Below are 26,599 nucleotides of genomic sequence, written 5' to 3'. Positions count from 1 at the left end.
AAACCACCATATTCTGTGCTTTTTCAAACTATATTTGGTTGTCCTTGTTACTGATTTCCCTTATCCTGACATTGCAGTGGTTAAAAAGACATTGTTTTCTCTTCTAATTTCCCTTCTGGCGCCAAGCTGCAAGACACTAAGCTTTTAGTAGGAGATTATTTATTACCACAATATTGCACTGTGTGATTGGCTATAGCTGTCCCAACCAGCTTATAGTAACAGATTGCTTTTTTATTTGGCCAATTACTCAGCCCCTTCTTTTAAAAGCTATGCTTTCTTTATTAGTTCCTTATGGGACTCCCTCATAAGTCATGATATTAAACATTTAGAAAGCCCAAAAGATGTAAAAATAAAAGAGACTTTATATGATCTGTAAAAAAAATGATAGTAAAAGTATTTATTAGAATTTCCTCACGAATGCCCTTGTAAGATGTTTACAAATACAAATATAAATGGTTTCATGTTTTTTTTTTTTGTAATGTATTTTTTCTTTCTAAATGTATTTACATTTACATCTTTGTTCATGTTATGTTGTAAACCTGTAGGATTCTGGCCTGATTTTAGGTACTGTCAATTAATTTGTTAGAACTGAGATTACAAGTGGTTCCTTTTAAACAGCCCAGATAACCCTGCTTTTGATAAATTGCCTTGTTCATATAGACCATATGTGTGTGTGATATATGTGCTTTAAATTCTTACAGCAACTCTAAACTCACTAAACTATAAAAGCTGCCCTATGTATGTTTCAATGTGATTGTTCTTAAAGTGGGAATTGTTAGTTTAGTATGGGGGAAAATTAGATATTTGTCTTTATGTCTTTATATATTTGTCCATATGGTTGTCAGTGTTTCTATTGGGGGGACATTCTTTTACCCCCCTATGGATGGAAGTCTGCCCACTCCCCAATCCTTTAGATTAGATGGTACGTTAGGACAGGACTGTATTGCAAATCACCAAGACACAATCTAAATGTACCCTGACGGTGTTTTTTATTGATGATTATTTAGGTTCTGTGCAGCCATGTGTAGGTATTTAATAGCAATTATTACTTTGATCACTTGTATACGTCGTGGAAAATGTATAGTTTTTTTTTCTTTTTCGCAGTGGTGAAAGCGGGGCAGGCAAGACAGAGAGCACAAAACACATTTTAAAGTACTTGTCTGCAATGAGCCAGCATTCCCTGGAAGTGTCTTCAAAAGTAAAGACTGCCAGTGTGGAACAAGCAATTTTGGAGAGCAGGTAATGTATCATTTTATGTCAATGGCACCTTCCCATTTCACCAGATGGAGGCCTATTATAGACTGCTTGGCTCTTTGCAGAGGATACATGAAGCTGTGATTTAATGTGTGTTGCTGAGTCATTTTTAGCTATATTGTGGTGCTGAGGCAATAAAAGTATTCTGATAACATCATTAAGCCTGACAGGCTCCCACCTGTGGCAATCCCAGTTGAACTATTACGTTCTTTATGGAGATGGGTTCATATTCATATCAAGATTCAGGCAAACATTTATTGAATACAACTCTCAGATTTACATACTTAAAAAAATTCATAGTATACTATGTTTCTACAGAAAGAGTAGGCCCGGTTGTGTTTTATTCTTTTTCCACTTCACAGTCCTGGAGACAGTCTAAGGCAGGGGTGCCCACACTTTTTTGACCTGCGAGCTACTTTTAAAATGACTAAGTCAAAATGATCTACCAACAATAAAAATGCTAAACATATATTTAATTATATATATATACCGAGTATGACACAGAAGTGACTGGAGCTCATGGGACATTGAATGGCAGAACTTTGTACAGACATTGCACTACAAGACTTATAGTGACAGGAAAGCTACAGTTCACTTGTCATAGGAGAATGATGTGCTGCACAAGTAAAAGAACTGCTAATCTGTACAAAGGTATCTCGATAATTGAACCCTGACCCCGAGCCTGAACTGACTTGGCCCCCCAGCACTGCTCACCTCAGACTGCCCTCCTGCCCTCTCTGCCTCCCTCCCCACTCCCCACTGTTACACGAGCCTTCTCACGCACCGAAAGACATCCCCAGCATCCCTATAGACGTACAGCAGGGTGGCTGGTAAACAGCAGAGAGGGGTAAGGCAAGGCTCATCGATTGATTCGCATTGCCTCTGCAATCGTCCAGTAAATCCCAATTGACGTTTTGGGCACCCCTGGTCTAAGGCTGCATGCAAACATCAAATAATCATCACCTGAGATGAATGGTTGTGCTCGCCGTCAAATCTGACATGTTTACAGCAGTCGCCAAACCTCAGCTACTGCTCCATCCTGGTGGATCAGTAAACAAACAGTCCGGAATGACTGCTATGTATGTCAATGGAGGAGAGCACAGTGGGGTGCTACTCGCTTGTCCCTCCCCTCTCTGTACAACCAAAAGGGAGCTATGTGTATTGCTTTTATTTGTTCATCTGTCACTGGAAACGATCAAAAAGAATTGTTTCCAGTGACAGAAATCTGATGTGTGTACATAGCAAATACTTTTCTATAATAATACTAAGTTGGTGTAAAGATCAGCTTGAAAACTAGAACAACAGACTAGTCCTTAGATTACACACTGTTGTCAGGAGGGCTGAAATTTCCAAATGCCAAGACAATTTATGGTGTAAACCTGGGACAGTGATTGACTTAAAAAAAACAACATTTGACTGTGGCAACCAGTCTTAATGTATAGTATATAATATAACATTACCTTGAGTGATTGTAATGCACAATTATTCCACTGTTTAATTCAGCTTTTAAACTGGAGCAATTATTTTTTTAAACTTATACATCTCTGGACTTTTAGGGTCACTTCTTACTTGTCTCATTATATACTACCAACTTCTATTGCAATTAAATGGTAAATATTAATAGCTATTATCTCTGACATTGTTATGAGCTTGTTAAAGGTCTATCCTAGTGGAGTATGATTTACATTTACATTTTACCAAATATTCATTACATTTTTTACATCATACCAATAAATATCGGCCCTGAATATTTATTTGTTGTTGAACTAATAAACATTAGCAAGAGTCTTTTGTAAAACACTGACATCCCAAATCACAATCTAGTTTCCCAGGGAAGTTATTTGTTCAGCTTTTCCTAATTGATGCACTGTTAACCTTAGGAAAGTAAGAGACAGACAGATGATGGAATGCAGGAAACTAGCTGCAGAAATAGAAATTATGGTCACTAAAGAATGTTATCAGGTAGATAATACTATATCTGAGGGTGCTAAGGCAAAAAAAAAAAAACTGCAACAGAAAAGTAGTTTTTTTTATAAATATATATATATATATATATTTGTATGTTTTTCTTTCACAGCCCTATCATGGAGGCCTTTGGGAATGCAAAGACTGTTTACAATAATAATTCAAGCCGATTTGGAAAATTCATTCAACTGCATATATGTCAGAAAGGACATATTCAGGGAGGAAGAATTGTAGATTGTATCCTTTTTTGTACCTATTAAAGTGGTAATAAGCATTTCGTAAGGATGGAAATTTTGAAAACAGCCAGTAACCACTACTAATATTCTGTAAAAGTTGTATTAGGGATCCAACTATTGGCAGCACCTATTCTGCAGTTTTTTCTCTTTGTAGTAATATACTCTGAATTATCTGTATCCTGCTCTCTGCTATGCACCAAAACAAGGATATGGCATTAGTTACAGGCATAATTCATCTGGGTCAGAATCATTGTTTGTGTTGTGTTCATGAATTACACATAATATATACAATCACCAAATTATATTTAGGAAAATAAAGGTTTATTACCATAATTCTGTTGATAGTGTATCTCTAGGCAGATTTAATTAGTTTTGGGGGAATCCAAAATCTTTAGAAGCATCCCTCGGAGACAGTATGAAAACAAAAAACTACCTAGAGTTTTAATCCTTCCATATTCTTCACAAAAATTGTTTTATTCATTGGTGTCATGCATAAAGACGTGTGTAAAAAGTTTCAACAACCCAACAGAGAGATTTTATAAACTGTTTGAATCTATTAGCTTTTGATAAAGTCTTCTTTTAACAAATGTTATCATCCAGGCATTTATATCACACATTAACATATGTCTGATAAATTGGCATGGAGGCACTCCTAAAATACCTTAAAAGTAATTTTATAGCATCTGGTAGTAAATGTTATTTATGCTAAGGATGACAAAAAAGTATAAATAATATGTATTGCTGATAAAATATTTGCTGGCTTTGTAAAAACCCAGACCTAATATGATTTGGATATGGACTCATTTTTAGAAGACGTTAAAGTAGTGAGACATTCACTTAAATCTGTAGTATAGCAAGGTATAACAAAGCTCTTCATCATCATGTGGTATGTGTACAATCACAATAAAGCAAGGCATTTGAAAGGAAACAATCCAGAAAAATTTTATTCTAAGACATGGAGTACAGGTTTACATTGTTTGAATGCCATACTCCCTGTAGTAGATGCTGCATTTCTAAACGTAATGCCTATCCTGTATGGGCCTAATTTACTAAAGGAGTAGAGTATGTTCACCTATACTAATGTTGCTTACTGCAATTCAGCTATAATTAATGCAGTCATGTACAAGGAATATTTTTAAAGCTCCTGCACATGATTAGGGATTCAATGTGAACATAATTCTACTTTATTTACTAAACCTGTTCAGTTTTACTTATTAAGTGAACATTCTGTACTTCTTCAGTAAATCCACTGCCTGTCCCTAGGAATAAATAACTCCAGTTTTTATAATTTCATCTGTGACTAGTCAATGACGATTGATAATGTAACAGGAACCTAGACTACTTATAAGACAGTAAATGTGACTTTCAGCAAATGTTCACAGTTGGTAAAGTCATCACTGCCAAAAAACAAAACACATAAACTAAAAAGTTTCACCTACAAGCTGAATGTTTGATTCTCAGCTTCCTGTTAGAGTACCCCCCAGTTCTGGCATGTTCAAAGGTTAAAAATAATGACATAATAATTCTGGGTGCCAATTTGAAAATGAAAGCACGTCTATATGGTGGCTATTGACTAATGTACGTTATTTGACTCTGCAGTATTTGAACATGTGAACATTGCCAAAGGTACATGTCCTCTCTGGCTGCATGATAAAAAAAAGTAGACAGGATACATGTGTTCAGTACAAGAAATGTGTGTCCTTGCAGCTGTTAGTATTCCGGTATTTGATTCATCTTAGTGATTTTTTTTTCCTTTCATATTATAAACATGAACACATGGAATGCCCTTTGTAAATCACATTAATTAACTGTGAATGTATGCATTTTGTTAAAGCATTGCTTTTCATTTTGGACTATGTTATGCATCTTTAACTCCAGCTTTTTCCTAATGAAGATTTATTAGAAAAGGTTAGTGAGCTATTTTCATTCTTCATTTGTCAACGTCTTTCAGACGCCAACATACCAGAGAATAACCACAGATTATTTTTTTCCTTTTTTGTAGAATCGAGTAGTAAGACAGAATCCCGAGGAGAGAAATTACCACATATTCTATGCACTGCTGGAAGGGGCAGGGAAAGAGGAGAAAGGTAATTTTAATAAATGTCCAGTACATTAAAAATGTAACATTGAGGCTTTGGTTTCTTTTACTCTTTTTGAACATTTTAGGATTTTCCTGTGGTTTGTTAATCCTTAAAAAGAAATAAAATAGATTATATATCAAGCAATCCCTTTATTTATAACTGCATATACTGTGGAGTAATTTCTCCACAAACATCACAACTGAACCTCTAGGGCATAGGTGTCAAACACAAGGCCCTGCGGAGCGAAATCCAGCCCGTCTGGCCATTTTATGTGACTGTGCCACATCCAAGCGCCTGACATTTGCAGGCAGAAGGACCCCAGTTGCTTCTTTAGACTCCTGCCTAGACCCAGCACTAAGCACGACTGTGCCAGAATCCTGATCCTGCTGCCAGTAGTATGCTGCTGCTGCTCCAAGTATGGAATCTTAGTGGGATGCTACATTAGCATTGTCTCCAGACTCAGAAACACAGGCCACCACCTCAGCACAGTCAGTGGCTCCATTTCCCTAACATAGACAGGACAGGATAGGTTAGGTACACCTACCTCAGAAAAAGCTGCTAAGAACAAAAAGCAATCACTCCCAAAATGTCCAACTAGAGAAAGAAGACAATTTAATAAAGATGGGAAAGCAAATATATGTTCATGCTTCACAAAGACGAGCGTGTTCTTATTTACATAACATGATCAATGTACGAGGATGGCGTGTGATATGGTGTCTCAGGGTCAGGAAGGATCTATACTTAAAAGTGTTTTATATTTCGGACCCTTATGTGATTTGAAAAAAAAAAAAAAATTCTTTCCTGTTTCAATGAGGCAATCGGATGTTCCCTGGATCAACAGTTCCTGTTATCCTTACTTTAAAGCTTTAATACCCAGTTACATTCTGTGCTTCTAGAAAAGTATCCAGCTTTTTCCTCAAGCAATTAATAGTAATTGCTGAAACTACTTCCTGAGGGAGCGGATTCCACATTTTCACAGACCTCACAGTGAAGAATCCCTTCCTTATCCGGAGCTTAAACTTCTTTTGCTCCAGACACAAAGAGTGCTCTCTTGTCCTTTCTAACGATCTTGAAGAGAATAGTTGCTAAGAGAGTTCTCTATATAGACCATGTATATATTCATACAGGGTGATCATATCCCCCATTATACATCTCTTCTCAAGGGAGAATATGTTCAGTTCAGCTAATCTCTCCTCATAGCTGAGCTCCTCCATTGCTTTTATTAGTTTAGTAATACAAACTTACACTTCTATTTATTTTCCTTGTTTCTACTACTATTCACTATGTCATATGGGCAGATTACTGGGACTCAGACAGAGCAGAATTCTGAAGTTTGGGTAACACTCTTGCTTACTCCTGAATTTTGTAAAAACTTTTTTTTTCTTTTGAATACAGTAGGTAGACAATTAAGAGCCCTGTCAGGTTTCTCCCTATACTGTGGCAGCAACACTGCAGGAAGTTAGAGGAAATGCATCAAGAGCAAGGTGATATCACCTCTTGAGCAGTTGTCACCTGAACAGGTGTCCCTATTGGAAGATTGCCACATCACCTCATGTTCAACATAACATTTGTAAAAGTTTGGACTTCACTTTTTTACCAGTTACATAATTTTTATTTACCAGATATAGCCTTTGACTTATACTTATCAGAAGTATAACATCACTGTCATTTAAACTGCTTTTTTTTACTGTCCACCTTCAGTGTACAACCTTTTTTAATTTCTTTTCCACAGAGGCATTTTATTTATTGCAAACAGAAAAATACCACTACTTGAATCAATCTGGATGTATAACAGACGAGACTATCAGTGACAAGGAAACATTTCAAGAAGTTAAAGTAAGACATTTTTGGGGTACTCTGAGCATATAAAGTGTATAAACTGTTGTTTTTTTGTTGTCAGATTAAAGGCTACATCCGTCATCCTTCTAAAGAAAAGAAAACTTAGCTTTGTTGGAAAATAGACATGTTTCCCAGCTGACAGATAAGGTGTTGCCTGGACCAGACATAATTTTAGAAAGGAGTCTTTTGGCTGTAGCAGAGACCTGTTAATAAAATGTTGTTCTATTATGTCAAAATGTAAAAATTTTGTCCTGTATCATGAAAGTTTGTCTTTTAAGATCAAGCACTTTCATAGATAACTACCATAGTTACCAAATGATAGTAAATAGGCATATATAAAGCATATCAAAGTCAATATTTCCTGGTTATACTGGTTAATATAGAATTTGTGAATCACCTTGTCCAGTCTAGGACCATTTACAACTAAACCAGGGGACATTTGAAGTTGTAGTAGAAGCACAGAATCTGTTTATTTCCTTTGTTGCAGTCTACATTTTTTTAAATGTAGAGTTATTAACAAAAAAAATCATGACTCAGGGATTCAGTGTTTATTAGGAGCTAAAGGTCAGTAAATTCCATATTTATTTAAATGCACTTTCCGCTAAATCAGCTTTTTGGCCTTCTGTTTTGATTTACACTTTCTAAAATTATTTGAGTTGTATTTTACTGAGTTTCACAAAACTGTTTCTCAACTTGTTTTGGGATATTCTTTACAGCTTAGGAGGACACTGTGTTCTGTACATGTCTTGTTTGGTGTCTTGGAATGTGAAATATGTGGGAAGTTTATCTAGAAAGAAATAAGATATAACAAAAAATTAGAAGACATCCACATTTCTTATGTGGATTCACACTTTACATAGTGTGCTACAGCTTTATTTAGAGTAGTATCTTAGATTATTATTATTATTATTATTAATAATAATAAACAGGATTTATGTAGCGCCAACATGTACACAGCGATGAAAATTAAATAGATTGTTAGGGTTCATTTCATAAAAGGATTATGCTTCAATCCATGCTCTCATTCATTCAGGGGGTAAGTGTTTAACCCTGGAATTTGTCCTCTGGGACTGATATGTTTTCAGTCCTGTGTGGAGATTTGTGATTTTGTTATAAATGACATGAAAGATAAGTGACTCTCTCAGCAAATCAAAGAAAAAGTCGATAGCTGTGGCACACTCTATTGAGGAACAGGGCATGAAACAGTATCATTTGGCACAAAATAAAAATTTGAGAAGTAAAAATATACATTTACTTATTTGATTTGCTAACAGGTTAAACTATCTGTATTCATAAAAAAACAATCAAACTGTGATAACATATCAGTTTAATATAACATATCAGTTATGGCAATACAGACAGAATTTGCTAGTTAACATAATTTTATATTATTTATATTTCTCTTATTTAAAATATGCCTTTTTTACTGTGCATTATACTTATTTTTCCAATTGATTGCAGACCGCCATGAAAGTTATGCAGTTTACCTCCGAGAATGTGCGAGAAGTTCTTAGGTTGCTTGCTGGAATCTTGCACCTGGGAAACATAGAATTCATGACTGCTGGTGGTGCTCAGATCTGCACAAAGACAGGTAAACACACACCGTTCCAGTTTAAGTTTCAGTTACTTATGTACATATGTGTATGTGATTTTTGCTTTTATTAGTAAATGATGTGATTTATGACAGCTCTCTTATGTTTAAATAAAAAACAATACTTTAGCTATCTTTGTTATTCTGGCCTACTCAGTCCATGTTCCTTATGTATCTGAAGAATTCAACTGAAGTCTCACAGAGCTGACCATTAATAACATGTATAAAGTGGGACAAATTCAAGTGGCTTGTTTGTATGTAAACTGGATATGATTATAATCAACATTTTTTTCAGCACTTGGGAGAACTGCTGAGTTGCTGGGGCTGGACTCAGAGCAACTAGCAGAGGCACTAACCCAAAGATCCATGATCCTAAGGGGGGAAGAGATCTCCACACCACTCAGTGTAGAGCAGGTAAGTACACACCAGATTGTATGGTTAGTATTAACAGATACATTTTGTCAACTTTAAATAAATATTCAGGAAAACCCTTCTGTATCTTGTCACACAGCTGATTAAAGTATTATTTACACCACACTAACTGTAATTTTGGAAAGACTAAAAGAAACTGTGCCTTCAGTGGTCCAGTCGCCTTCAGCTTGTCATAGCTTAGCTGACCTGAACCAGAAGAAAAAAAATCTTCTACCTATCTCTGACTGTTAGGATGGCATTAATACCTAAACCATCCTACCCAAACCCTAGTATATACCTTTTAAAATAAACCTTAAAATCTTGACCTGCATGCTAATACCCAATCTTTTTACACTTAACCTCACCCTGACACTAAACAGTCAAGGAAAGGTGTGGACCTTGCATTGGTTACTGTTGTTTAAATATCTTTATTTTAGACAGTTCATATGCACACAAAAGTAAGTTTCTCCAGATCACCACTACCCAGAAGAAGTCTGTGGCTGCGCACGTAGTTGTTGGGGGCTGTAAAAACTTGATTTATTATTTCACAGAATAGTTTTGATTGTTTACAATAAAGTTATTTAAATAGTGCTTTTCATTTTCTGACGTTATATGGAATATATATATATCTGCAAAGCCTGCACAATGCTAGAATTGATAGCCTCTGCTGTTATTTATGATTACACATGTCCCCAATAAAATATTTGCAAGGTATACTGCAGCTATTTCGAATTTATGTGTGAACAATCATTCCTTTCCTTACATTTAACCTTATAGTCTAACACTAACATATTATTTAACCCCCTAAATCCTAACTCAACATTTAGATTCTGATTATCCATTCACGTTCATTTTACTTTGAAACTAGAATTTAAGGTATTAAATTGACATGTTTTTCCATTCGACATCTCAGGCTTTAGATAGCAGGGATTCCATGGCCATGGCACTCTACTCACAGTGCTTTGCATGGGTAATAAAGAAGATTAATAGCCGAATAAAAGGAAAAGATGATTTCAAATCGATTGGCATTCTGGATATCTTTGGATTTGAAAACTTTGAGGTAAGACATGCCTGCAGATTGTGTACATGAAATCAATAAAGCTGAATTACATGCACAATATTTGCCACATTGTTTATTGTACGCATATGGTTCCCAAATATCTGTAAAAATGTATTATTCATCCTGCTCTCTCTTTGTTGGCACTACTCCCTGTCCTCCCTCTTCAGGGCAGGGTCCTCTCCTCCTGTATCACTGTCTGTATTAGTCTGTCATTTGCAATCCCTATTTAATGTACAGCACTGCGTCATATGTTGGCGAAAAATAAATCCTGTTTATTAATAATAATAATAATAATAATATACAGAAAACCTGTCCCCCATCTTGATACTACTCAAATAGTTATCCCACCTGCCTTTGTACTGAACTAATACACAGTTATGTGCGGTTAGTTTTAGTGGCAGGCATTATGCATTGTAATAAGTAATAATGGTGTGGCCAATCTATAGACCACGCCTTTTACCTTTTTGTCTCTGGACGCCCATTTCTTTTTTATGACTTCTTCAATATTATTTCTTTTTACTAGAATTCTTTATTTAATGCCCTAAGGCATTCACAGACCCTTTAGGTCTGTAAATATTTAGACTCTTTATTTTATAAAGCCCAGCAATTACCCTTATGTGTTGTATTGCACATTTTTCCTTTTAGCATGTAATTTTTTGGGGGCAAGGCTCTTGTATCTGTGTGTTCTCCTATTATTTTAGCCCCTGTGTGCCCCTAATGTGTGCAGTACTGTGTGGAGGTTTTATTCTTTATTTTTTAAAACTCAACATGCCTCTTTGATATATTTTCTCACCATTCTGGGTCCATTTTGAAAGAATTGCAGAAAAAAAGGTAACTTGCAGTCATATTCTATGTGTCATTTTTTGGTGTAAAACAGGTTAAAAAGCATGCCATTGTAAAGCATCTGACTGGCAGCCAAGTGCAAGGCCTTTACATCCTCATTTTGCAGTGTTATTGCATGACGCTACATAAACTTTCTGTATCATATAGTTAAAAGTAATTGTTTTTAAAGCCCAACTATAAGCAAAATCTAAAAAGGCAAATTCCTAAAGCTTTTTAGGGTTAATTCTCTATTACATTGAAAACTGAACTTTACAAATTCAAAAACCCATTGTGTAGCTGGGCTGTGCTAAGCCTTTCCACATAGACCTAAGACCTCTCGTGCATTTTAGATTTCTGTTAAAGCGGACCTAAACTCTATAATCAGACTTAACTTTAGATATCTATTCTGACTTATGAGTTTTTGTTTATTTATTTTTACCGTTTAGGAGGTTTAAACAAACATAAAATCGATATAGATCAGTGTAATTGGTGCTTAAATCATCCATAAGCCTAAATTGAAAATGTGAGTTTAGGTCCATTTTAAGAGATCAAAACGTGCCTTCCACCTGCTTCCTGAGACTACAAGTCTTGCCTCTTTATGAAGGCACAATGTGTTCACTGTAATGCATGATTGCTGGAAAATATAGACTGGCATCTGTTGTTTTGTCCACTTAGGGAGTTACATGGTCACTTCTGAATAAATGCCCTGCTTGCTGAATTTAGAGTTAGAGATGAGATGCAATGTGCAAGCATATCTGGCCCATAAAACAGGTATTCCATGGGTTGGTTCTGTAGACTGTTTTTATTCAGTTATTAACCTGATAGCTAAAAGAATTTGCTTTGCTAAATATTGGACATAGTTGGGCTTTAATTATTTGAGTTTCATGTTTATTAGAAAATGTATCCTGCTACATTTCACAGTCATTTTTAGGATTGAAACTGATAAACTTCAGGATAATTTTAGCCTGCCGACTTAGATATTTTAAAAATATTTGTTAGGATAATGCATGTTAATATGAATAAAATATTGCTACTTCTTTAAAAATGACAAAGATACTATATATACGTGTTTTTTTTTTTGTTATAGGTCAATCGCTTTGAGCAATTCAGCATAAACTATGCTAATGAAAAGTTGCAGGAATACTTTAATAAGCACATTTTTTCTTTGGAACAGCTAGAGTATAGCAGGTTAGTACACGTGGCTTGCTACTTGTAAAACAATGCCAAAGGTATTAGACTGATTGACATAACATGTCATTTATACACTGATTTGTGTTCACTTAGATCAGACATTAAAGTGACCATTTAAATTCACCAGGCTAGTGGGAGTCCAAATTAACTGAAAGCATTCTTAGGTATCTGTCAGTACCTTTCAACTTCATGCAACCCATGTCAATTTAATGCAAACAACAACTTGAATGAATAGTCAAGGGGGTGGGCCAGCATATAACACTAATTGTCACTTGTAAATACAAGGTAACAATAATGTTGGTACTGTGTATTTATCCAGGATATAGGCATATTTCACACATTACTATATTTAATTATACAGTATATCTGTAAAATGTGCGTATACTTTAGATTTTATTTTTATAAGTCGTATATATTAAATTGTACAATTTGTTTCACCTAGAGAGGGTCTGGTGTGGGAAGCCATAGACTGGACAGATAATGGAGAATGCCTGGATCTGATAGAGAAGGTAAGATCACAGTTTACCATTTAACATGTTTTGTATAACTTCTCCAAAACAGGTCTGTTTTACAACCCATCAGCACACATTAGGGGTTTTGATATTTGTATATATACTTTATATATAACAGTCAATGCAGGACAGATGGGAAGACCAGAAGTCATTAAAATTGTTGGTCAAGTATTGTGTAGACATTATACAATTACATTACTATAGAAAATATTGGCAACACCAGTTTTGTTGTTTTTTTAGAGTCACGGTAGACATAGCTATCAAGCCTTATATAAAAACTTTATTATTGCTATTTGCAGGAATGATTGATAGGTCTGCGTGCTTATCAAACAAAAATATGTAAAATTAGGATGACATCATGGGTACCAGAAAGTATATTTCCTGAAATATACCTCAGATATATTGCACAATTTTGGTAACTTAATAAAGTTAGATTTTATATAGGGTTTAATGTCCCTTTAAGTTCCCCTTGGCACCTTTAGACATGAAACAAGTGTTGGGAGGGGATTGAGGTCAGCTATTTCACTGAGTATGCGTAAACACTGGTAAGAGCAGGGGTGGTCAAGTGCCGCGGTAGGGGCTGGGCTCATTGGCTTCAGAAGACTAAAGTTCTTGTCTGAGGCGTGCCAACTGTCAGTGTGACATACTACATGACTATGTTGATATGTAGGATACTTACATACATACAACTCCCCGATAAATATATTGTTAGTTTTTAATATATAGGGGAAGGGTTGGAACCCCCTTCAGTTATTATTGCAAGGTCAGGGGGTTGATGTTAGAAGTTTCTATACATACTGAAAACATACATGTACTGTATGTATAAAAACACACATACAAACACATATATAATAAAATGTCCTCATTATATTGAAAATGATAAACAATTTTAATATTATTCCAAATAGCTATTATATATGTAAATATAAAAGAAAATAATTAAAACAGTTTGTATTTTTCTTTTTATCAGAAACTTGGCTTGCTAGCATTGATTAGTGAAGAAAGTTACTTTCCACGAGCTACTGATAGCACCTTATTAGAGAAGTTGCATAACCAGCATGCGGTAGGTGTTTTCACTGCGTCTTTGATTCTTTTTAAGTTTACTGTTTATATAAAGTCTATGCTCATAGTAACAATAAGGTTCATACAACAGAAAACAAAAATACGTACATTTTTTTTTTGGAAAGTTTTATTTTTCAGATTTACCACCCCAGTGAGTGGAGATATTAAAAAGTAGGAACTGTATATCAAGTACACCCATTTCATCTATTTTTCCTCAGTTGTCCTGACATATGTGATTATGAAAATAGTTTACTAATATAATTCTTTCTGTCAGCTATGTTCAGTGTCTATGTGCCAGTGCAGGAATAATTTCATAGAATGTACAGTAATATGGGTAACCAAACCAAGCAATGTCTATACCAAAACCACATAATTCCAAATGCAATGTTCTGTAACTTTTCTTCACTTATCTTTTAATGTATGATATATTTCTTTTCAGACTAACCCTTTCTATGTGAAGCCAAGAGTTGCTGTTCACAATTTTGGTGTAAAACACTATGCTGGAGAGGTAATCATTTTATGTCATTTATCTGCAGTGCATAAACCACTAACTTAGGTACAAGCTTTTACTGATGTTTTTTTTTTTTTTTTTTTTTGTATTTCATTGTCAGATTCATATTTTATGGTATTTTTCATTCACTGACATTTAGAAAAGGTTATCTTGCAATCATATTTTATGGTATTTTTCATTCACTGACATTTAGAAAAGGTTATCTTGCAATCATGTCCTCTGTTTTCATGTAAAGGTCTTATATGATGTCAGAGGTACCTTGGAGAAGAATCGAGACACGTTCAGAGATGACCTTCTTAATCTATTGCGCGAAAGCAGGTAAAGTAACCTACAACCATGTAACAAATAGAAATAGCACATACTGCATATGTCATAAACCTTTCACTATCTTTATGATAACCAAATCTAATTGGGATGCCTGCTGCAGAACCTTAGTTGGGTTTGGAGGCCCAGTTCATGTATATGGCTATTAAAAAAACTGTGCTGAAACAACTTCCACTTATAATTCCACTTATATAATTAGGCAGTGAAAATCAGGGTAAAAGGTAGGTATTTCTCTCTTTACTGTTCAAAATGAATGGATGCTAACCCCCAATATTAAATTAAAATATTCAGAGTAAGAAAGGAATAGAGAACGGAGTTCTTTTTTGGCAAAGCAAAAACGAGTATAATGTTGAAGTATTATACAAAGTAGTATACAAATTCACAAAAATAAACAAAGGTACATTACATTTCTTATTTCTTAAAATAAAACTCTGTTCTCTATTCCTTTCCAAAATTCCTAAATTAGGCAGTGACACACAAAACATTGATACATACATTGATGACGGTCCCAGCTAACTATAATTTTCATGAAATGGTCAGCAGGGACATTCTTTTTTTCCTCTCACGTCATGTTGGTTTAAAATTTATCAATAGCACATATTATTATTATTTATTAATAAAAAGTATTGTTATGTAACAGTATGATTTTATTGTTTTTTGTGCATTGTTTTTTGTTATGCTTGTCTTACATCAATTCTGCCATCTTGTGGCAGCTGGTGATATGAGGCCCAAACCTAGGAACTATTTCTTCCAGCTAGCATTTTGAATTAACATGGTAGTAGGATTTGTATTGTTATTAATATTATTTATATAGTACCATCATCTTATGTGTTAAATACATTAATTAGCATTGTAAATAAATCTGTCAGTTGTAAATTTGAATCCTAATTAGATACGGAAGTTGTTTGTTAATTTTTTATTTAATGCCCTTAAAAGGTGATTTGTTTTTGTTTTCTGCATTTCCTATAATAAAACGTTGGCTAAATATTGTACATTTTCTTCAGTCCTATTCATGTTAGCATATTATAAGTATATTAGGGTATATTAGGGTATCTGTGCATGTTCACACATTTATAGTTTGGCTACGTACACACGCTAGATCAGTGTTTCTCAACCTTTTTGACATGGGGCAAACCTTTGAAATAACTTTTGGGGGTAACCCTTGCTATAATTACTGTATCCAGTAAAGTATACAGTACATTAGTGTGGTGGTCAGTGGGAAGAATGTCTCCTACTTTGCTGACCAGTGGGAAGAATGCCACATTTACAGGTAGCCAAAAAGATCATTGGTATCTAATAAACTGACCTGAGAGAGTGACAAACTGCTCATTACCCAAGGAACCTCCAGCAACCTCCAGAGGAACCCTGTTTGAGAAATACTACACTAAATTATTGTAATCTGAGACTAATGTATTAAGCTAGAGATAAATAAAAGATAAATTTATTTGTATTTTAAAAAATCTAAACTATTTGTGTTAATTTAATAAAAGAAACATGTTTCTATGTGTGGTTTGTAACAAGAGAATCTTCTAGAGTGATTTTTACCATTGGACCATGTGGTTGGAATGTAAGTAAAATAATAGAATAGGATATTAGGTAAACAGAAGCTTTTTGCACTAAGTAAAACATTTAGCAAACTGGTTCCTATGTGATCTAGGCTGGGAGCTGAGGCACAGCAGTTTTCCTCTTAATGGCCAACAATAAGCACATTTTGTTATTTTTTTTGGTTTATTAACTACAGTTCCACATTCCTAACATATTTCATCTGTCATTCACTCGCTGTTTTGTAGAAATCCTAATGTCATTATTTTATGTCATCAACAAATATGGCAAATCATATGTATGTTTCTTTTTACTTCTACTTTATTCAGGCTTGATTTCATATATGATCTATTTGAGCATGTTTCAAGTCGAAATAATCAAGACACACTGAAGTCTGGAAGCAAGCACAGGAAACTTACAGTCAGCCTACAGTTTAAGGTATGTAGCATACTATGAAAGCAGAAAGCTTAAGGGACCTTTCCAAGGTAATAAAATAGGCACTTGCAAAACAACCTTGAGCCACAGGTACTGAACACAGCTCAACTTTTTGTGGTTTAGTACAGTTACATTTATAGGACTATATTTTAGTAATTTGCACTTTTTGTGCATATTTTGTTGTTGAAAATATATATAATTGTTATTGATGTTCTGCTCTATAGAGGTGGTATGATGGAGTGTCACCCCGCTGCCCTCTTTCCCCATCACTTCTCTTATGAGCCTAAGTTTTATATATGAAGGTTATGATTAAAAGCAGAATTTCTGCCCCCTTAAAATTTGTAATTTCCGCAACTGTCCACAATTTTCTGTGTGGTGATTAATGATGATTTACCAACATAGGATTGCACTGTAATTTTTTGAGTACAGCTATCCTGTCATGTTTTGCACAATGTGTAAGAATCAATATAAAAACTGTAAAGGCATGATAAGAAAGAAATAGACTTTAGCGATCTCTGCTCTTGCAGGGTTGCTTAAAATATTGCATTCCACAGTCATGCAGTATTAAAACTTGGAAATTACTGTCTTAAGATATGATAACTAAATACTGGTGTCTCACTCCTGGATGCCAGAACAATGACATACCTAAAGGTGTCATCTGTATTGAACAATTAAAACACTTTATCCCTGTGCCAATATTGGGGTAAATGTGACTTTGATTCTGTCTGTGGAGTTTTATCATCTAGAAATGAACCACTAGAGGGCAAAATGAGAAAACTTGACAAGAAATTGTATTTAATGGCAGTTTTAAAAATCCTACTGTTACAATCTGCTATGTTTGGTTTAAGATTTATTAAGCTTTTCTTTATTTTAGGACTCTTTGCATTCCTTAATGTCAACACTGAGCACATCAAATCCATTCTTTGTTCGCTGCATTAAGCCAAATGTACACAAGGTAAGATGACGTTCTGCACAATTAAGTGACAAAGCCCAGTGTTTTACCTCTTTTTGTTATGTATGTATGTATTATTGTACAGCTATTTACGCTTCAGGTGTTGCTTTGAAATTAATTTTATGTTACATGTAGTAACACATCCATCCTTGGAGTGTAACCTTTTAAATAAGTAAGGTGAATAGAAACACTATTGTAGATTATTGACCTGGGCCATTTGTTTTTTATTTACTTGTAAACATGATACTGCAATATTTAAATCAATTTACACAAGAAACCCTTATGGATTATTTCTGCTTTTTTATTGATAAATTATTATTTTAAGAACAAAAGGTTTAATTCTGAAATCTTACGTTCAGATTTCCCCCCCTAAATTACCGTGTTTCCCCGAAAAAAAGACAGGGTCTTATACTTTACCTCTGAAAATCGCATTGGGATTTTCGGAGGATGTTTTTTTTTCATGTACAAAAAATCTATATTTATTTATGTACAAAAATCTTTGTTTATTTATGTACAAAAAACTGTTTTTACCAAAACCTGTAACCAATATTACAATTCTTTGGAAAGATACCTCTGTTACCTGTGACCTGTCAAAATCACAGACTTTTCTGTTATATACAAGAAGTCATGAATAAGAATGGACAAAAATGATTAATGAAAAAAAAAACACAGCTTCATAAGCAAACAAGTGCAACATAACAAGAAAATGTGCTGACAATTAACATATGACTCAAAGAGTAACATGCAGACACAGAAACAAAACTTCCAAAGCTTTGTTGACCACAAACAGTAACCAATATAAATCTGAGCAAAAGCAAAAAAAAAAAAATATATATTATAATCAGTTGTAGTGTCACACCAGAGTACCGTAGGTAAATTAACCCTGCAATTTCTTCACCCCTTGCTCCAGTGCTTTGAAAATCTCCCGCTCTCTCCTTCCTCTTGGTATCCCTCCGTGTACCACCTGACCGCACCCTCCGAAGAAGCCGATAGGGCTTACTTTCGGGGGAGGGCCAATATTTCACCCTTGCACGATTAGAATGCTAGGGCTTACTTTCGGGGTAGGTCTTTTTTTCGGGGAAACACGGTAGTAGCCTTGTTTATGCTATACATTGTTCCATGTCAATACTTTCACTTTGTGCTATGTTGTGTTTTTGTTTATATCTTAATATTTTAATATTAAGATATAACTTAATATTTCTAGAAATGGTATCCCTAAGGTGCATAAACACAAGCTGTACAGAGTGCCACAATGGTTTTATTGCTAAATAAATCTTTTATTTACTAATAAACTGCTCTCACCTAGAATTCCAGTCTTCTTTAGACTGTGCCTTCCCTTTTAATCTGAATGCTAAGTACCCAAAGTTATACAATCTGACAAAAGCATTCCTAACATATTTTTAGTTCTACCCTTTACATATTTGTGTTCTTCTAGTATGTTGCTCAGGCATGTCACCTCCCCTTTGCCTCACAGCAGGCTAATGGGGCTCTAAACTTTCCTATGTAAGAAATAAAGTGTTATAGCTGTTTTGCAGCATCTTAGATATCTGCTAATAGCGTTTATTTTGCTTTTTTAATGAGCTAACATAATATACATAGAATACAGAAAATACAAATGTCTGCATTTCAAATAAACCTACTTGTGGTATCGACAATCACTTGATGATCAGTGGCTGTAAAGTATACATAATCAGTACACACAGCAATGGGGCTTGCCTCTGCATATTAAGACCACAAATTATATAATTTAAAAATAATAAATATCCCCTTTAATTACAAAACATCCTTAAATGAGTGGCATACTAACAACTTAGGGTTGCTTTTAGAATTCCCAGTAAAACCACCAATGCTCCCCAATTTGAAGAATTGTTCATAGTTAATTGGGCTGCTTCTGTAGTGCTTGTGTTTTATGTTATTGCACAGCAAGCACATCCCAATTGTATGGTCTTTTATTGAGAAGAGTAAACAATACCATCTGCTGTGCAATATGCTGCCAGCAGCATCATGCAAGAATCACCTGTGTCAAAACATAGGTTCAAGCTATGCCAGTCTTAAGTTGCTCTTTAAAATGGCAAACTAAAATTCATAGAATAACTATTACTTCACAGGAATGGCAATTGCCTTAGCATTTTATTCATTTTAATTCTTTAGACTTAGTAGGTTTACTGTTTATTTGGGGAAGGCTTGAATTTGCTTTTTTACAACTCTCTTTTTGTTGAAAATCTCATGGAGTTAATTCTTAGAAGTTTGGAACTAGCAAAGTACAAAAACATTGAAGTACTTGACATTAATAGAATAGAAAGGAAAGTCACATAATGAATAAAAAAGAATTACTAAAAGGCTCACCAAGGTGGCCCTGCCCACTTTAAACATGCCAAAGCGTCTGTAGCCCAATTACACTGCTAGGGTAAAAACTGTTCCCTTTCATGGCCATGACATTGCTTTTGCCAAGTAGCTTTTGGTGTTTTTAATGAGCTAGTCCAGCTGTATAGCTTTCTCAAATGCTTTATTTGCTGTAACCTACCGTATTTTTCGCCATATAAGACGCTCCGGAATATAAGACGCACCTAATTTTAAAGGAGGAAAATCTAGAAAAAAAGATTCTGAAAGATTATTCCCCTTCTGATCACTCATGTGCCATTCATACCGGTATTCCCCTTCTGATCACTCATGTGCCATTCAAATTCCCTTTCTGATCACTCTGTGCCTTTCAAATTCTCTTTCTGATCACTCTGTGTCATTCAAACTCCCTTTCTGATCACTCTGTCATTCAAATTCCCCTTCTGATCACTCTGTGCTTTTTTCCACTGTATGGCAGTTAGGACAGGGAACAGCAGGTGGCGCTGTGCCGGCTTCTTTCGCTCTGCTTTACAGACAGGAGAAGACACGATGCTGGCAGAGGAGAGAAGAGACAGACGCTGCATGCAGCCAGAGACACGCAGGATCGGGTATCGGGTGAGTATATTATTTTAATTATTTTATAACACATTTGTTGTATAGGACGCACTAACTTTCCCCCCCCAGTTTTGGGGAAGAAAAAGTGCGTCTTATACGGCAAAAAATACGGAAATTATTCCTCATAGCAGCATGTAGCTTTTGACTTTCAGTATTTCAGTCAAAAATTGTTGTATTGAGACTATAGGAGGTTGCTTTAAGTTGTATAGCACAATATTCCTTTATATTGATAACAATATGTATACCTGCCTTATTACAGTATGTTCATTCTTGCAATATTGACACTAAAGTGTCTAATACCTAAGTAGAATGTCAAGTGAATCAACCTATGCCTAACATTTCCCCCTTGACACAGTATTTTAAAAATCTTGGTATTGAAATTCAGCCTCTAATAAATTCCAATTTTAACCTCAATATGCAGCCTATTTTGAATGATTTGGCAAAATTAAGACTTTTGCTTAAGTTATAATTAAACTACAAACTATTTTTATCTTGTGAATGTGGCTTACTGGTAGCTTATATTAGTCACCAGAATTTCCAGTACCCTTCAATGTAAATAGCAGACCGGTGGGTTTTCAAATTCTACAATTACACCATGGTTTCATAGCATGTAAATTGCAACTAACAAATCCTTGAGGTTAACCTTAACTACACTAGATTTTAAAAGCCACAGACTATAGAAAGGGAGAAAGTTTCTTATACAGCATATTAGTACTAGTATTATTCCCTTGGTAGACTTCACGACACGATATGCAGAAGAAATAAGAAAAAGTTTGGCAGTTATGTTCCTAAAATTATGTTATTTTCATTGTTCAGCTTTAGGAATTTAACCTTTTTACAATTAGGAATTTTTTGGAATGTAAAAATATTCATTAGGGTATAGAAACTAAATTTTCTTTGAATAAATTACTAAACAAACTTGAGCTCATACTTTATACAACAACTCAAAGAACGTATCAGGAATGGCCATTCTTACATTGTTATAATAGTGCAAGGCAAGGGTTAATCACAGATGTTAGGTCCGATAAGGGTGGTACAGAAGGGTAAGGCAAAGGCAGGTCAGGAACAATCCGAGGTCAGGGCAGACAGCAGGCAAGAGTAGTCACAAACAATCCAAGGTCAGGGCAGGCGGAATTCAGGCAGAATCAGGTATCAGACCGGGTTGCTATTGGTAACGACACAACAGGTTAATATGAACCAACACTGAGAACGTACCCAAGCACACTGTACACACAGAGGCTTATAGTGGGCAATGGTGTTCAGGACAGGTTCTCCTTAAATGGCCAGAGTGCCCAATGACCTTGCGCCACCTGGCGCCATTTGTTTGGAGAATAACTGAATCCCCTGCGGCCAATCGGATTCAAACTAACTATGTCCCGCGGCGGGACAGCCGAGTGCCTAGCCCCCGGGGGGTTCAAGAGGCACACGTGGTAGCGCGCACACCTCTTCCGACAGCACTCCTTGGTTTCAGGATCATAGATGTGGAGCCAGGTTTCATCCTCAGTCACTAACCTAGCCAAAAAGTCCTGTGCAGCTTCAAACTGAGCCAAAACAGCTTTGGATGCTTCAGCTCATTCCTTCTTCTGATCACTGTTCAAACATTTCAGCACCCACTTTGCTCCCGTGAGATGTCAGTGATCTGGGCTAATCTTTTTTGCAGATATTCGCTGGTCCTCAAAAATCAGTTCATGGACAGCATTGCAGGTTGCCGGGTCAGTTGAGGTTGGGGGCCGCCCACTGCGGGGCTCATATTCAACAGTGAAATGCCCAGTCTTGAAATGAGATATCCAGGTTTTGATAGTGCTGTAGGAAGGACACTTCTCCCCCAGTCTTTGTGACATCTCAGTGTGAATGTCCTTTGCTGACTTTCCCTGGAGAAACAAAAACTTCATGACAGCCCGTAACTCCAACGACGTGGTACTTGTTTGTGCCTCTGCCATCACAGCTTCTAACTAAAAGAAAAGACAGTTTTAAGAATTGCAAAGATCTGATATTTGCACAGTTACATACTAAGATATTAGGCTGTCATATTCCCCCACACTCATTTTTCTATTTCATCTGGAAGGAGGCAATGCCAGGAACTTCTCAGGGCCCCCTCGTAAGCAGCTGGATATAGAAAAATCTGTCAAGTAGCAAAACCTATAATTGTCTTTGTTGAAATACCATGTTTACTGTGTGACAGTGTTCCGTGTTACAATGTGATGCAATGTGATATTCAGCCTGACACTTCTGCTATAACAGAGAATACAAACATAAAGATAAAAAAGCACTTTGTATTAGGACTGTATTATTATACCAGTTGTAATGTAAAGATTTAGGTCAATACAAATGTCTTGGTGACTGTTTGGTGTACTTGGTGAAAGTACCTGGACATTATAATTCGTATTGCGGAAAACAGCAAGCAGTTGCTGATTGTAAAATCTCGATAGTCTGGTATTAAGCTGCATATGCTGGACACTAAAGCGAGGTACACACGTGCAATAATTGTTGTTAGAAAGCGAACGACTAACGATTATGAACGATTATTTTGAACAATGGTATTGTGCACAATTCTGTACATGCTGTAATGTTACAATCGTTTGAAATATTCTCCACCAATAATGTACACACACTGGATCGGATCGTTTGAACGATGCAGGAAGTGGCATGAAAAGGAGAAAGTGTACGGCAGAACCATCCATGATCACTGAACGACTGTACACACAATAGATTGCGAACAATCGTTGCCCAATAAGATCCGTTGGGACAGTCATTTGTTTTCAGTGACAATCCTCGTTCATCAGCGTCGTTGTGCACTTTTTTTGTTAACAATTATCGGACAAACGGACTTTAATCGTTCGTTTCCAACGATAATTATTGCACCTGTGTATGCAGCTTAACTGGTATATGTTGGAAAATTAGTTTATCAGATAATGTGATCACTGTATAGAGAAGTCATGGCATATTATGCACTTTATAATATTCAACATATTATTCATGTTGAATTTAGGATAAGTATCTTGTGGGCTGGACTGTTCATTTTAAAAAGGTTGACTGATAAATTGATTAACTGACTAAATTGTACTCACTGTAGTTGTATACAAATGCTGTAAGTATGTTTTAAGCTACGTACACACGTCAAATTTTTCTCGCCCGATAATCGGCTCAGGGCGGACATCAGGTGAGAATCTGGCGTGTGTACAGCCTGCGTCGTTCATCGTTCGTGGATCAATCCTGGCGGATCCATGGACGATGAACGACGAGCGATCCTGATGCAAGGGAAGAGCGCAAAGGAGGGTGCCACTCCATCGCTCCCCCCCTCCCCTCTTCATAGAGCAGAACGGTGTTGTATGTACTGAACACGTTCATGCATTGTGCAGTTTTTATCATTGGAAAGGATCGTGAAAGATCCTTTCCAACGACATGAATTGCATGTGTGTATGCGGCTTTACTGGTCATTGTAGGCATGTAATAGAAGTACTAAACAATGTTGTTACAGGACTACAACAAAGTATGCTAATATATTGTAATTGTTGCTGTTTTATGTATTCAGCATTTATCCATGATTGTGGAAAGCCCCCCTTTTTATTATTAAGATATTTGATTTTTGAAGCTCCAACATGTTATGCAGCACTGTACAATACATAAGGGTTGCAGATAACCAACTTGGGTACATAACAAGTACAAACCATCAGTGTGAACTGTCAATATATCCTTGATATTGATAGTTTTCCTTTTACCACCATCACACATTGACCAGCAGGATTATGTTGTTATTGTAAATGCCAGGGTGAGCTCTTATTTGCTGGTGATTATTAGGCAGTACACCTGAATGTTAGTCAAACCAAAAATGGATATTCCCAGTTAGATCAATCAATAAAATATTAATAAATAAGGTAATTGATAACAATTTGTTTTACCAAATTTAAGGTCTTATATAATATTCTGAAAATATATATTGTAATAATGTATAATCTTGTAGTGTGAGACCACCTTAAGAGACTTTGTTATTGCATTGAAGAAGAAAAACACTTAACTAATCAAGTGACCAGGTTTCCTTGGCAATTACTTGGACATGATTTCCAGTGCCTGCAGAACAAACACATTTAGTTAGGGGCCCATTAATATGTATGTAGAAACAGAGAAAACCTGCAGCAAGTTTTTCAATTTTCTTGAAATTGCCCGTAGAATGGTATTTTTGACAAGCCTCAAGTGCTGTCCGGGCAGCACAAAGTTCTTTAAGTACACAGTCATAGTGGCACTTCTGTTTTATTTGCTGCTACTTGTTCACAGAGTGTTCTGATAGACAGGTAGTGCAAGGCAATCCTCCAAGTTTGACTTCCTTTGAGTGCAAAAAGGGATGAATTAACCAAGCCCAGCCAAAGATATCGCATGGGAGACTTGAAATACCAGCCTGCAGAAGAAAGCCTTGTTTTGTGTGTGTGTGTGCACTGTCTGTGCTTAGTGCTGAGCAGTGATTGCTAGCATGCAGACTTTCTAGAAGGAAGCAAACCCAACAAGAAGTGTGGAAGAAAGGAAATATAGATCTGCTGGCCTCATTATACAGATCATAGGAACAGAGAATGACTGCATTGACCTGCAGCAGCTCAGGTAAAAGGCAAGTGGGGATCTTTTACTAGGGGTTGGAGTTCACACTGACTTAAAGGATTTCTCTGTGAATTCTCTGCATTTGTACTTAGTATATCACAGTATGAGTTCAATCTTTAAACACTGGTAAGAAATAGAGCCGTATTTCCTATTGTACTTAACATTTAAAATTAAGTTGTGTGTTTATACTTAGATCTTTCATAGCAAGGTGTTATTTCTAGATTGTGTGTTTACTATTAGTGCATTCACAATATTCTTATGCTGGCTGTACCCCACTTAATATCCGGTGATGTGTGATATACGTGTGTATTAGTTTTTGAAAAGAAAAACCTATTCCATTAATGGATTGTAGTGCATTGTTCACAACTTTTTTTGTATGTGGCTTTTTGACTTTTGATGAGATTTCTTTTCTCCTTTGTCAAATGCCTTCAAACTCTGACAACAAATAATTCAATGAATGTGTTTCAGTGATGAATTTTATTAATTTAAACTTGACTAACATAAACTATTCTGCATTCTTGAGTCCTGTTCATATAATCACATTTCTTGTTGAATATTTGCTTTCATGTCAACATTTTTGCTTTTATCATTGTACTTTTTTTCAAAAACTCAACCAAACCAGCCTCACCTTAGGTTTTTATTTCATGTATGTCAGTATTTTCAACCTGTGCACTTTATTGTGATATACATCTTATTCTTGAATTATTTAGTATTTCTGCCTTTACAGCACATATTTGTAATTTATTATGATTATTGTCATTTTGTAAAACCAAAACAATTTTATTACATATTGTTTATAAGAGATGATTATAAATAGGACAGAGAATGCTGTTGTTGCATTTGCTATCTCTCTTCTAGTACAGGAGGAGTGGAAATTGATTTCCTATTGTATTCAATGGTGCTAGTTCACACCTGTTCACTGTGCCCCTCAAAATGGTGCAGGCGCACCTTTAGAATAGTAATGCTTGTTGAATATCTTGATTTCAATAGCAGCTTGTTAAAATGCATGTATTAATGTTTATAGAATGTTACAGCACATGACACCCAGACCCTTTCCTAGAAACTTTTGATTGCATTGGCTGAGAAAACTTAACAATAAAAGCATAACAGACAACTAAGTAACACTAAATTGTGCATTAAAATCTCACATGGAAAAGTGTGAAGCCAATCTTACATTTTACTACAGATTGCTATATTGTAATATTACATGAATTAACACATACTTGCTTGATCAATAGAGATGTTTGAAAAAGGACTTCCTTAGAAAAT

The 26,599-nt window shown here is 35.5% G+C and overlaps 1 protein-coding gene across 1 annotated transcript in view; it reads left to right on the top strand.

Annotated features, from left to right (window-relative positions):
* MYO10 (myosin X) overlaps window positions 1–26,599 on the top strand; it is a 129,087-nt gene that overhangs the window by 61,630 nt on the left and 40,858 nt on the right. The window contains exons 5-19 of the mRNA XM_072411863.1: window positions 1,105–1,239; window positions 3,332–3,456; window positions 5,350–5,363; window positions 5,458–5,542; window positions 7,269–7,372; window positions 8,837–8,966; window positions 9,262–9,380; window positions 10,291–10,437; window positions 12,347–12,447; window positions 12,893–12,959; window positions 13,933–14,025; window positions 14,464–14,532; window positions 14,771–14,853; window positions 16,731–16,839; window positions 17,711–17,791. Coding sequence (XP_072267964.1) covers window positions 1,105–1,239; window positions 3,332–3,456; window positions 5,350–5,363; window positions 5,458–5,542; window positions 7,269–7,372; window positions 8,837–8,966; window positions 9,262–9,380; window positions 10,291–10,437; window positions 12,347–12,447; window positions 12,893–12,959; window positions 13,933–14,025; window positions 14,464–14,532; window positions 14,771–14,853; window positions 16,731–16,839; window positions 17,711–17,791 — 1,462 coding nt within the window. The remainder of the gene's footprint in view (window positions 1–1,104; window positions 1,240–3,331; window positions 3,457–5,349; window positions 5,364–5,457; window positions 5,543–7,268; window positions 7,373–8,836; window positions 8,967–9,261; window positions 9,381–10,290; window positions 10,438–12,346; window positions 12,448–12,892; window positions 12,960–13,932; window positions 14,026–14,463; window positions 14,533–14,770; window positions 14,854–16,730; window positions 16,840–17,710; window positions 17,792–26,599) is intronic.

The sequence above is a fragment of the Pyxicephalus adspersus genome, chromosome 5, assembly GCF_032062135.1.
Source record: "Pyxicephalus adspersus chromosome 5, UCB_Pads_2.0, whole genome shotgun sequence".
NCBI lineage: Eukaryota > Metazoa > Chordata > Amphibia > Anura > Pyxicephalidae > Pyxicephalus > Pyxicephalus adspersus.
The sequence above is the reverse complement of the archived record's forward strand: the minus strand, read 5'-3'. Positions and strand labels throughout refer to the sequence as shown.